The 14,306-nt window shown below is 40.0% G+C and overlaps 1 protein-coding gene across 4 annotated transcripts in view; it reads left to right on the top strand.

The window, feature by feature from the left end:
- Nucleotides 1–11,160, top strand: part of ASXL3 (ASXL transcriptional regulator 3) — a 130,639-nt gene extending 119,479 nt beyond the window's left edge. For all 4 annotated transcript variants that reach the window (XM_073331281.2, XM_073331277.2, XM_073331280.2 and 1 more), the window contains one exon: nt 2,629–11,160. In XM_073331281.2, coding sequence (XP_073187382.1) covers nt 2,629–6,279 — 3,651 coding nt within the window. In that variant the 3' untranslated portion in view covers nt 6,280–11,160. The remainder of the gene's footprint in view (nt 1–2,628) is intronic.
- The last annotated feature ends 3,146 nt before the right edge of the window (nt 11,161–14,306 follow it).

Below are 14,306 nucleotides of genomic sequence, written 5' to 3'. Positions count from 1 at the left end.
GCAGATCTCTTTGCAAGACTGGTACACATGATGGCTTAAGTACAAGATTTCCCTGTACAGTTAGGAGGCAGAACCTTAGCTGTGAGGGAGAAAGTCACATTATGACTTTATGCATTATGAGAATGACACATTATGAGAATGCAAATATCTTTACTGGCAGCAAATTACTGGCTAGATAAATTGCTTTGAACACATTTGTCTTTTTTTAAAAAGTTAGCTCAGTTTGGAAAGTTCTTTTTAACATGTGAGGACAATAGATTTATTTAGTCTGTTTCGTGATGTCTTGTCCATCTTAGTTTTGTACATGATGATGTTGGCCAAAAGTTAGGCCCAGTCTACTTAACTACTGGCTGTGCAGTGTGAGTTCCCAATTATTCAGAGCTGTCCCTTTTTTCTATTTATTTGTAACTGCTATAGTAATTGAACATTCTAATCTGTCCAGGAGGGCAAATACAGTAAATGTTTCAATCACTAGTACTACAGCATGGAGCAGCTAACAGTAATTGGTGAGCAAGAATACAGTTGGAAGCTAGCCCACTCTAACTTTAGTGGTACTCATGTCTTTTTTGAAAGACTCCAGCCTCATATATGGAATTCTAATCACTATCTAATTACAAAGAAAAGTAGATCAGGGAGAAAAAGGTTTCATAATTATAATTTAAAAAATTAACAATCAGACAATAGTTACCATTTTATCAATCTTGATGTTGCGAAGTAGGATTGAAAAAAATCTGCTTTTGAGCTGGAAAGCAAAGTGTTTCGAAGTAGCAGTGTACTTGAAGAAATGTGTTAATGTAAGTGTTATTAACTCAACTATTCAAGTAACTGATTTTTTAAAAAAATTAGAGGAGGAACAGAATTATTTAAGAGATTAGTTCTAGATGATGAAACCTTTTGTCTGTAGGTTGCTAGTTCAAACCCAGATGAAATCAGTAGTGTTGATTTTTGGTCACTATCTGCTGGGTATTCATTGGTATATGTGAAATTAGTTTGATCTCATTCCATTTCCCAGATGAGAAGTTTCCACATTACAAAACCACCACCATAACTAGTACTAATTGGCAGAGTCGGCAGACAGGCCAAGAATTGAATTGGCATGTAGAATGACTTGCTCTTTCCCTCAAGGTCAGGGTTGAGGCCCATTGGCAGAGCTGTGTGGGGAAAGTTATGCTGACACTGTCTATGCTGAACTGTGGAGATATATAAAATGCATATTACTACAGGACTGGAACTTTGAGTTACACTGCTTCCTAATAGAAAACCAGATTCTTTCAATCCCACACTGCATCATCAGATTGGTCCCCTGCTGGGAAAATGGCAGCTCCTACCAATAGAGAGCCCCAGAGACATTGAAGGAAGATACTGAAACAGCAGCAGGCATTTCTAAAATTTATTTTGGAAAATCATATGTTAATCATATCTTTATTTAATCAGTATTTAGCTTTGTAAGGTGGTGCCATTGATAACGGCTACCTTTCCTTGTAAAAATGACCCTGCCAATGTCCCAAATCATAAGGGCTCTTTTGTAGCTTTGACTTCCCTTAACTCACATTTATCACATGGCTATTTTTCCTGTAAATGTTACATAGCTCATCTCTCTACTACTCTCCAAAAGAAAGTCACCTCACTGATCACTGAGGCTCCACTAACCTGGACAGCTGAAAAATGTGTCCATTTTAAGAGGTTAAAATACTATTCTGCCTGGCTTGATGTGTTTAATAGAAGTGAATTCCACTGATTGTTGTTGGAGCTTGTTTTGGATGTGACCTCATGTCTCTTACACCCCAATCCTGCAAACACCCGTGCACGTGCTTATCTTTACGTATAATATGAGCCATCCCATTGATTTCAGTGAGATCATTCATGTATATACATTAAACACTGTATAAATATTTGCAGGATTGGGGTCTTAGTTCTCGATACACAGTAGTGAGCAGGTGATGCACCAGAAAGATACTACAGTGGGTGCCCTAAAATTAGGGTGCTAGGGACGGAAAAAAACATTTTTGTGATTCACCCCTTTTAAGTCTCAGTCAGGGATTGATCCTTGGTATGGTATGAATTACAGACTCAGAGGAATTTCAGACTCCTCCTAGCTGGAGGAAAGGTTTTTTAGTTGCATTTGATATTACAATAAATATTTGGTGTAACGAGGGAAAGATTAAGTGGTTACAGAGGCCTGAATGCCTTGGAATGAGGAGCAAAACCACTATGATTATTTTTCAAACATTTGCAGTAGATGTTAACAAGGAAGCCCTTTTCCAGTCCCATTGCACCTGACAGGTTGATCTCCAACTAGATACAGTGGAGATTAGGAAGATGTGATGAATTATATCAGATAACCATTGTATTTTATCACATTCAATCAACTTTCCTTCTCAACAAAAAGGTAGGTCTATGGAGGCAAATTCAAGTACTCATTACTTCTGTTGGAGAATGACAAAGTAGTAAAATGAACATATTGTTAACTTTTAGCATTTTTCTGTGTAAATACACTACATGGTAATTCTGATTCATCTAGTGTGACCTCTAATTTGCTATCATGCTCTGAACCGTTTAGAAGATAGCAGAGAAATTTAATATGTATGATATCCTATTAACATTGTTTTGTTTTCTTCTTCGTTTTAGATTCAACTTTCAAAAATTGGGCCACCTTTTATTATCAAGAGTCAGCCTGTTTCAAAACCAGAACCTAGGGTTTCCCCAAGTACATCAGTCAGCAGCGGGAGGAACACTGGGGCTAGAACTCTTGCAGATATCAAGGCAAGAGCTCAGCAAGCTAGAGCCCAGAGAGAGGCTGCAGCTGCAGCTGCTGTGGCAGCAGCTGCAAGCATAGTCTCTGGAGCAATGGGGAGTCCCTGTGAAGGTGGGAAGACAAGAACACTGGCACACATCAAGGAGCAAACAAAGGCCAAACTATTTGCTAAGCATCAAGCCAGAGCCCACTTACTTCAGACCAGTAAAGAAGCAAAGTCACAGCTCAGTTCAAAGGAAGGTCCTTCGTCCATAGACACCTCGACGACACCTGACACAAAGATTGAAGTTTCTACTGGTGTCATTATAGTTAATCCTAACTGCAGGTCTCCTAGTAACAAGTCTACTCACCTCCGTGAGACTAACACTTTACTGCAGCAGTCACTTAACACAGCTGCATTGCCAGAAACTGCTACGGACATATCCGTTCACAGTTCTGATGAAAACATACCTATGCCACAATTGTGTGAGAAAATTATCTCATCTACCTCCACTGAAAATAACAATGTGCCAGTGCTTTATAGTAAAAATTCAGTCCCTGTGTCTGTTTGCAGCACTGCTATGTCGGGAGCAATTCAAGAACTTCCCTTTGCAAGTTCTATTGATAAATCTTCTGTTTTAATGTCTGTTGACAGTACAAACACAACAATTTCGGCTTGTAATGTAAACATGCTGAAATCCACCCAAGGGGTCGATACTCCATGCATTGCCATTGTACCAAAATGTATTGATAACACTATTGTTCCAGCCTCAATAGACAGTACAGTCTTATCAAATTCAATTGATGAGAAAAGGTTGCCAGTATCAAGTAGCAGCGCAAATAATGCAGTCTCCAGTCAATATACCACTGTGCCAACTTCGTCCATTGCAAGTAATTTGCCAAATCATCTCCCAGGTAGTTCTGTACTGATTCCCCCAGTGGGGACTACTACTAGATTTTCTTCTGATAAGATAGCCATAACTGGATGCAGTGAGCAAAGTACTGTATCCATTAACACTACTGTTAGAGCAGCTTTAAGCTGCAGTGATGCGGCTACAGTAGTAGATTCTGTTGCAAGGCCACCAATTTCAATGTTTACTGGTAATATGGTGACAGTAAGTTCTTACGACAACACTGCTAAATTAAGTGCTGACAACTTGGAAAAAAGTTCTGGACCACGAAACCGAACAGATCTGTCCAGTAAATCTCAGCCAGTGAGCTTTACACAAACAGCCGTGAACAGGTCTATACCTTGTAAAGTCATTGTTGACCACACTACTACATTAAATTCCAGTTTGTCGCTGGCTGCTTCCATTGAAAATGCAGAAAACAGCATAGATCTGCAGAGCAGACTTGTGAGGGCAGAAACTGCCTTACAAAATATAGCATGTCCTCAGGTGTCTGTAATAAGCAGGCCTGAAATAGTCAGTAATGAAAGCCTTGAGCACAGTTCCAGCTTCATAACTGTTACAGCAAAACAAGAGGGAAAAACCTTGCAGACAGCTTGTACAAGTCTTCAAGAAGTGCCTCTTACTCCTCAAGATAAATTAATTGAGGTTGTTGCCCCCAGTCAAGGTTTTGTAGAGCAGTTACGAGGTCCTTCAGCCTTTAAAAGTGAAGCAGATGCTGCCTGTGTCAATCAGTTTAACACTAATAACAGAATATGCTGGCATGATGAAGAGGCAATGCACACAGACCAGCCAGTGGTCAGCCATCTTAACCCAAATAAGCATAAAGAATATACAGAGCAAAACTGTTTAAAAAATGTCAAAACTGAGCCTTCAAGTTACACGCAGATGTCAGAGTTGCAGTCAAGGAGTCTTATGACTAGCATCACTGTTCCTGTTAAATCAGAAACTACCGAATCTGACAAATGCTTTAGGATGGACACTGAAGATTTTACAGGATCTGAAATGCCTCGCCAGACTGCAGAAATAGCCCCGAGTGCACAGCTGACACAGACCTCCAAGACATCTGTTACAGACTCTATGGAGGACTCTTTGTCATTGACAACAGAAACCCTAAAAAGAGTTACAAGTGCTGGAAGCTCTAGCTGTCGTTTGTCATCAGTTGAGGCCAACAATCCTCTAGTGACACAGTTACTGCAAGGCAACCTGCCTTTGGAAAAGGTGCTGCCACAGCCCAGATCCGGAGCCAAACTAGAGATTAACAGGCTCCCCTTGCCTTTGCAAACTACCTCAGTGTGTAAAACATCAGCATCTGAGAGAAGTCTGGTTGAAAATCCTTCCAGCTCACCCAATCCAGATGGTAAAGGATTTACAGCAGGCGGCCTAGCCCCACTGCAAATCAGAAAGCGTGACAACCATCCAAAGAAGCGGATGGCCAGGACTGTGGGGGAGCACACTCAAATGAAATGTGAGCTTGGAAAGCTATCAGTGGACACAGATGTTAAAGTGGCTCCTTGTGTAATCGGTTCCAATACGAATCAACTAGGGCATGGTCAGCCATTTAAACAAGAGTGGCTGAGCAAACATGCTGTTCAGAACAGAATTGCTCACAGTCCAGAGATCAAGCAGCAGAAGAGGCCACTGCCTTCGTGCAGTTTCCAGCAGAACTTATTTCACATTGACAAAAATGGCAGTTTTCATGCAGAAGCTAGTACCTCACAGAGACAGCATTTTTACCAAATGTCCATGGCTGCAAGAGGCCCCATTCCTACGGCAGCTTTGTTGCAAACTAGTTCAAAAGTGCCATCTGGCTGCAATGCATTTGCTTTCAGTAGGCACCTGGAACAGAAGGGTTTGGGAGAGGTCAATATTTCTGCAGCAGCTCACCAGCTGAGGCTAGGAAGTGTTTTTTCCCCTCATGTTCAAATTAAGGAAGGTGATGACATTGCTAGTGCCTCACAAACTCTCCAGAATAAAGCGTTAGTGCACCCTCCTCCTCCTCCCCCTATTCCAAACACAGAAGTCCCATCTGATCAAAAGCAACTGACAGTTACTATGGAAACCACTAAAAGGCTTAGTTGGCCTCAGCCAGCAAGCATCTGTAGCAATATAAAATCTGAACCTATTTCTTTTGAGGAAGGTTTAAGCAGCAGCTGCGAACTGGGCCTAAAACAAGCTTCCTACGATCAGAAGGAAGTAAAAGAACAGTTAAAAACATTTGCATTAAAAAATGCAGATTTCTCTTCCTATTTACTTTCTGAGCCACAGAAGCCTTTTACCCAATTAACGACTCAGAAAATACAAACACAGCACCCGCAGCAGCAGCAGCAGCAGCAGCTCTGTGGAAATTATCCAGCTATACACTTTGGTAGCACAAGCTTCAAAAGGGCAGCATCTGCGATTGAAAAATCTATTGGAATTTTGGGAAGTGGCTCAAACGCTGCTACAGGTCTGTCTAATCAGAACGTTCCGATTCCGGTTCAGAAATTTGCTGACAGCAGCAATGCAGATGAACTGGAACTGAAATGCTCTTGCAGGCTGAAAGCCATGATAGTGTGCAAAGGCTGTGGAGCCTTCTGCCATGATGACTGCATAGGCCCTTCAAAACTGTGTGTAGCTTGTTTGGTTGTACGGTAGAAATTGAGTCAAAGATGCAGTATCCCTTCTCAGCATGGGAGAGCAGAACAAAGAAGTGGAGAAATTGAAACATTTTAGGCCTTTTTTTTTTTTCTGGTGATGCTTTGTTTCAGAATTTAGTTATTTCTGCTTGCATGACATTCCCTGGAAAGAAGAAGAAACCATTAGAATTTCTTTTAAAAAAAAATACTTGTTATTAAGCTTCTATAAGCTTCCTTGCTGTCTAAAAGAAAAGGTATTAAAATGTCATTCCTAGCTTCTATTTATTTGCACAAAGTGCAGCACACTCTTTCCCCACTTATATATTATGATAGCAGACCCTCTAGGTTAAGAATAACAGGTTAGTTGTATTCTCATGATTTCTAATTGCTGGGGTACTGCAAGTACAGAGATAACAAGATGACTAACAAATTGAGTAAAGACTGCTTTGGGTAAAGTAGCTTGGTGTTCTGTTACAAATCACCATCAGAGCTACTAAATTGACTTACAGTTTTTCTAATGATGATTGCTTTCTTGAACCCACCTTTACCATCCATGACTAACTTATAGACGGTCAACCTAGCAAAAGAGAGAGAGACTTTAGACAGATTTGATTACAGGAGTTTGCTCACTCCTACACAAAGCATTATGGAGGTAAGGTTTTAATTATCAGCTGTTTTTGTTGATTCCCTGAGAATTAGATTTGTAAATGTGGTTTGATTAGCTGGACCATGTCTAGAACCTTCTTGGCTTTAATGGAGTGTAGAGGAAGTAACGACTTCTCTTAGAGAGCTCTCTTTTCCCCTCTCTCCCCAAACCTTCCCTGTACACCTATTGAGCTATCAATCCCAAACACATATATGGGTCAGTCTAGGTAACAAACAGGTTTTGGATTTCAATAGCATTTCCATGGCCTAAGGTTGATCCTAAGGTATAATTAATGATTTGAGGACAGATTATAATTGTGTGTTGAGCTGAATAGTAGAAAATCAGTTATTTTCCCTCCTATATGATTTACTATCTATTTACATATGTTTGAGTTTTGACTTTTAAAAAAACTTATTTTCAAAAATGACTTAACACTACCTTTTTTTATTAAAGTTTTCAGACCACTTACAGTATAATTTGGAGAGTTGGGAGTAAAGAGGTGGGGGTTTTTTTTAAAGGGATACTGCATCTTTTAAATAATCTTCAGTATTTATCCAGTACTGTATTTATGTTGAGGACTACAGCTGCATTCCAGATGCATTAGTCACCATAACATTAGAGGACAACAGCAGTAATTTTGGGGCCCTGTCCACCTAAAAGGAAAATATTATAAAGGGATAAAGCACATGCAGCTGTTGGGGACAGGAAAAAATTCTGCTATTTTTTTTTTTTTTACTCCAGATTCAAGAACACAAAATGTGCAGTACGAGTACCCCATATGCTGACATACGATTGTGACCACCCAAACAAATATGAACATAGAGAACACCGTAATTTTTACCATTGCAGTAGAACCTCACTAATACATACACCTTACCATCTGCACAAAAAACGGACATTCTATCCCTAGTTCTCAGTGAAACATGTAATAGCAGTGATTTGAGGTCTTGTATTACTCAGATTTTAGTATTTATACAAAACATATAACACTACACATTTACTGGTATATCCTGAAGTATTAACACGAACGATAAAACTGTCAAGTGAAAAATACACTATATGATCCATTATACTTGTTTATTTATGATATTTTCTTGCTTACTAATTTATAATTATTTAATTTGTAATTGATCTCCCTGGCATCAGTGCATATTAGTGAGGTTCTGCCATATATGCAAATCACATTTATTTTCTTTTGGGACCATTTTTACAAACATAAAATATACTGTTCCTTTTGATTGTCTTTAAAAATTCATTGGAACATTGTAGGAAGTACATTCCTGCCATAAGAAGTTCTGTGGTGCAACTAGAGTTCTGTTTACTGTAGTAGTGACATCTAAGTATTAATTTTTGACACCATGTGATCCAAAGCTATTGATGATTCCATTAACAATATTGTTGCTGATACAGTAATATATTTTCTGTATACAAAAGCACTCCTTTTTGAAAGGTGAAAATCACACAGATTTTCCAATTTTTCAAATCTTTCTGTGGAATGAAAAACAAACCAAAAATAAACAGTTGAAAAGTAATTTCCAGTGGTGTGCTGATAGCTACCCAAATGGGAGCTATGATGGTCACATGGATAAACATGAGTATATTGTAGTCATGCATACCAAACCATATTTAAGGAGCCTTCTGTATTGGACTTATATCCTATTGTATTTACATATGGTAGAGGTAGAATTTATTCCCTTAAATAAACAGATTGGCCAGTTCTTAAAATCATGATAACCTGTGTTTATATGAACCCTCTGAGAGCTGGGAATCTTTTTACATCTGGCTCAGAATCCCTTGTCCACAGCACGTATCATTATCTGTTTTTACTTGCAACTGGAAATGTATTCTACCCGTGACTGACATGGTATTGAAAGAAAATGCAGCATCCAGAAATGTTTTGTTTTGAATGACTGGTAAGGGAGTGAATAATATGATATAATATTAATTCATGTCGATGGCATCTTTGTACTGTGGTTGTAGTTTGCATATTTGACATACGATAAAATGTTATATAAAACTGATTTGGGCAAAATGATGCTAAATAATATAACACAGTTGGCCAAACCCCTTCATGGTGCCATCGCATTGACTTCTATTGGACATCGGTGGAGTGGCTTTAGGAATGAATTTGACCCACTATTTAGAAACATCTTGTGAGTGGTGTCAGTGATTTATAGCCATGGTGTAAAATTACAAATGCAGCTAAATGATTTAGGAGCCTGAGTCTCATTGACTTTTAATTTGAAAATGGGACTTATGTTCCTAAATCATGCAGATGCTCTTGAAAATTTTACCCTCCTAAGATTAGAACTGAATTTTGGATTGCTTCTGTTTTTGTCTAATTTTGTCCAGATTTCAATCCCCATGTCACTCTGGTTTGTTAGTGATCGTGCAGTTTGCACTGTTGAACACTTAAGATTTATGCACTGAAAAGTGGTGAGAAGAAGCATTACTTAAGAAGACACCTCTATGTGTTTGCGTGTGTCAGTCCATCCATCCTTCCTGCAGGAATAATTTACACACATGCATTTTTGGAAAATATCTGAAGTTTTTTCCCTAGTTGCAGCACTTTTGGGAGAGAGGAAGAAAGACTCTTGTGCTCCTTCCTTCCTTTTTTTTTAATCTGCGTATTTTTGAGGTGTGTAATTAACATTAGGGCATTTGTAGTGTGTATGTTTCTGTTCCTGTGCAGAACTAATTTTCCGGTCAGAAATTCCGTTAGTTGAAATAATGTAAAAAAATTGGTGAACTGGGCACTTCATTTCAGCATTCTGTTTACCTGCTGAGATTTAGCACGTGAAATTAATTAACTTAAAAATAAGGTAGAGCCATAAAGCAGAATTATGTCCCTTTTCTTGATGAGGGTTCTGTGTTGTTAGGGTAAACTACAGAATGTTCAGATTTTTTCAGGGTCCTGGAATTCCTTGCACAGTTTATAAACTGGTGCATATGGTGCTTTGTAATGCAGTTTCTGAAGTAAAATTATCTTATGCTGCACCTCCCTTCCCCTTACAAACACACGCACAATTTCAGAATAGTTATTGTAGCCTCTGGTTTAGCAGTTTTACCAAGGTGTGGTGAAGTACCAGGATGAACACTCAAAAGCTCAAAAATGTCATCTAAAGGGATCATCTTAGCTGACACATGTGAACGGCCCTGCTTTAAACACTGAATGACTTTCTACAGTTTTGTGACAGCAGCACAGCGGTTTTTTATCTGTGTTTCTGTAGAACTTTGGGGGGCAGTAAATAATATTCAGTGTGGATAATCATGGACCTGTGTAGCTAAATGTTTCTGAATCTAAAAATCCTGTTGTCTTCAGTAATCATGCTTTTGTCACTGTAAAACCAACATTTTTAGTCTAATTTAAAGGAGCTGCTTCTTTTATAGCACATAATATTTCGCTTTGTACTATATTTGATAGTTACAGAATAATTTAGTCTGTAGAATAACTTTGTCGTATTTGTAATGTTCATGAATGTTACAAGAAAAGTGCTTTACTTTGTTGCCATAATTCTCTTGTACTGCTGTAAAATATTTCTTCTGCTTTACAGAAACCTAACTCAATTCACAATTTCAGTACAGGGTTTTTTGTGTTTTTTATTTTGTTTTATTTGTCAGTATTTTTAATGTTTACATCTGTTTGACATTAGCCATTCAATGCCTTTTTAGGGCAGTATTACTCCTGGAGTGTAACAACAATGTGAAATCAACCCATACTTAACAGGCATGAGAAATACAGATTTAAGGGGGAAATCCCTAACATGCATAGATTTTTTTTTTCATTAACATATGGAGAAGTAAAAACCGTCCTTCAATCCTCTACCAAAGAAAACATTATTCCCACAGGAAAAGCTCAGAAATGGTTCTCTGAATCCTCGGAAGGGGGAGTAGTTGATTTCAGTGGGGTTGCTACAATTTAATACTGTTATGCTTGCTTTGTTACCTGACTAAATGTGACTGAGGGCAAGAAGCATTTTAACAATTTTTTTTTAAAGACAGTGTTTTCTTTAGAAATCAGGGATCATGCTTTCTTTAATGGTGCTCTTCATTTTTTATTTAAAAAAAAACAAAAACAAAAAACATTTGTTGCCTACAAAAATGACCACTCACAAAACCATACATTAAATAAATTGAGTTGTCTCCATATTTTCTCTCTTCTCCCTCCCCTTTTCCTCTTCCTGGTCCCCTGAAAATAACAACATGGGCTTCAATATTAAAATATTCTGGAAAAAAATAAAGAGATAAAATATATTTGTCATATGTTTTTCTTTTATGTTCAGTACGTTATGTGGGGTATTCTGTCTGAACGTTGTACGTTCATTGAACATTCCAGTCAGTGAAGGAGAAACAGAAGTGGAAAATCTGTACTTTTAAAAGTTGATGACCATTTATTGTATGATTGAGACTTAGCAGTATCTGATATAGCATAGCTATGACCATATTGAAATAATGAAAATAAAACTGGCTGTTAGTATTTTGAGTTTTTAAGTAGAAGATTTACAGAACATAAAGAATAGATTAGCTGCATTGTCTTTCAGGGCAACTCCTAGGTATATACTAGGTATTTTTGGGAACCTGATTCTGTCAGCACACGAGCACCACATCCTTTTGTGATCTCCCCCTCCCCTTTCCCACCAACAAAGAAGAACTTAAAAATCCATACCTTAGTGGCCCTTCGATAACAGGTTCCCAGTTCAAACGCGTTACCCAGTGATGAAACCAGAGTTGGCTTTTAAACTCTGCTAGACAAAAAGGAAATAGAAATAGAGTGGAGAATTCATTACATTACAAACAAAATGTTCCTAGAACTTTTTCCTTTGAAAGAGCTTTGCAAACATAAACCAGCTGGTAGGGATAAGAGGGTGGACAGCAAGTAATTTTTTCACAGGCCCGCTCAAAAATGCTAAGGCCAGCACTTCCTGAATCCCCAATGCCTTGCTGCACCTTTCCACAATTATTATTATTATTATTTGATTAGTGGTAGCACTTCAGGTCACCAGTCATGCATCCGGGCAACATTGTGCTAGGCACTGTACAAACAACAAAACAAAAAGACAGTGCCTGTCCTAAATAGTTGTTGTACTGTGACTCCCCCACCCACCTGCTGGGCACTCTTACCTCCAGTTGTGCTTTTCAGGTTATCCAAGTCTGCCAGGGGTCTCAGGGAGGGTCTTGCAAAGCCTGGGGCTAACCTTGTTTTATTTAATAATAGTTGTTCAGCCATAGGCTGCAGTAGTTTTTATCTTAACTCTTTAGGTGAATGGAGGAATTCAAATTAGAATTTCTATACATTTAAGAACTACCTGTTTACTTTTGCACCTATGTTAATTTTAAAAACCTTCTAAAATAGCTTTTGGCAAAATTTTATTTAAACTTTTTAAAATAACATTTTATAGTATTTTGTTTTTCTAGAGTATCTTCTGTCTGCGCGTCCCACTCAGAGTTCCCCAAACAGTAATAAATTAGTCTTCACAACACTCTTTTGAGTTATCCTCACTTTGACAGTTGGGGAAATTGAGCTCCAGAGAAATGAAATGACTTGCCAAGGTCACACAGGAAGTCCATAGCAGAACTGTGGGGAGAGGGGGAAACCACGTATCTTCTGCTTCCTCGTCCTATGCTTTAACCAGAGGATTATTTTGTATAAGTTTAAAATAAATTATGGATCATTTTAAAATAAACAGCAGTGGGCCTTAATTGTCTGCCATAGTTAGTGGTGAGGAAGGGAGTGAGAAGGAAAAACATTTTACTTCAAAAATAGCAGCAGTGCAGTTTAATGTTCATGGAAAACTCGGGGGGTGGGAGGGAGTTGCCTTCCCCTGCAGCATGGGGCACGGGGCATTTGCAGGTTTAAACTAGTGTAGATGGTAGACTCCACATTCCACCTTCTCTGTATGTGTATATATATAGCTTCTTACTATATGTTCCATTCAATGCATCCGATGAAGTGGGCTGTAGCTCACAAAAGCTTATGCTCTAATAAATTTGTTAGTCTCTAAGGTGCCACAAGTACTCCTGTTTTTTTTTTTTTTTGGTAGATTCTTTGTAACTGGAAGTCTTTAAATCATGCTTTGAGGACTTCAGTAACTCAGCCAGAGGTTAGGGGTTCTGTGGCCTGCAAAGTGCAGGAGGTCAGACTAGATCAGGGATGGGCAAACTTTTTGGCCTGAGGGCCATATCAGGGTTGCAAAACTATATGGAGGGCCAGGTAGGGAAGGTTGTGCCTCCCCAAACAGCCTGGCCCCTGCCCCCTATCTGCCCCCCTTCCACTTCCCACCCCCTGACTGCTCCCCTCAGAACCTCTGACCCATCCAACCCTCCCCTGGTCCTTGTCCCCTGACCACCCCCTCCCGGGACTCCCAACCCTAACCGCCCCCCGGGACTCCACCCCCTATCCACCCCCCCTTCTCCCTGTCCCCGGACTGCCCCACCCCCTGACAGGCCCCCCCAGGACTCCCAAGGCTATCCAACCCCCCCAGTCCCTCTCCCCAGATCACCCCCCACCCCCAAACCTCCACCCCATCGAACTCCCCCTCCCCCCATCCCCTGACTGCCCCCTGGGATCTCCACTCCCCGCCCCCTTACCGTGCCGCCGCACTGCCCAGCAGGAGCAGTGGGCCAAAGCGCTGGCGGTGCAGCACGCTGAGGCTGTGGCAGAGGGGGGAGAGCAGGGGAGGGGCTGGGGGTAGCCTCCCCGGCCGGGAGCTCAGGGGCTGGGCAGGATGGTCCCGCAGGCCGGATGTGGCCCACAGGCCGTAGTTTGCCCACTTCTGGACTAGATGATCATGAAAAGTCTGAGTCTACAGTGCTATATAGGTTAATATTCATCCTGATTCTTCAACATTGCTCTCTGTCTATCCAAAGAATCTATATCTGTACTACCAGCAGATGGAGACAGGAGAAAGTCTTGTGCAGATTGTCTAGGCAGGTAGAGCACCAAAATCTGACCCAAAGAAATTACCATTTGGTTAGTTTCTGCTGATGAATCACATGTAGCTGGCTTGTTTAACTGGGAAGTAAATTGTCACCCAGGAAGAAGTTGGGGAGAGACAGTTAATGTTGGGTTGAGAAGTTGGGGGATTGGAAGGATCATAAGATTCCCAAGAGAAATAGAGAACATGAAAATGTGGTGGGATTGTGATGTGTAATAGTTGAAACACATACACATCTAGGCATTGTTGTAGACACCTAGGGATGTGTTGTGGACATTGCAGGGAGTATGGGCTAGGACTATGTGTATCTCACAAAAAAAGACCCCTTCTTCAACTGGGGGGTGTGTCCTGACTAGCAAATTATTATGGGGAAGTGTTTGTAGTGGGTGAGATGGCCCCTGTCATGTGCATTATGAACCATCCAGTTCCATGGGAGGTCAGGCAGCTGTCCGTAGCAGATTAGGA

This window comes from Lepidochelys kempii, chromosome 2, assembly GCF_965140285.1.
Source record: "Lepidochelys kempii isolate rLepKem1 chromosome 2, rLepKem1.hap1, whole genome shotgun sequence".
Classification (NCBI taxonomy): Eukaryota; Metazoa; Chordata; order Testudines; family Cheloniidae; genus Lepidochelys; species Lepidochelys kempii.
This window is presented reverse-complemented; position numbering and strand designations above follow the sequence as displayed.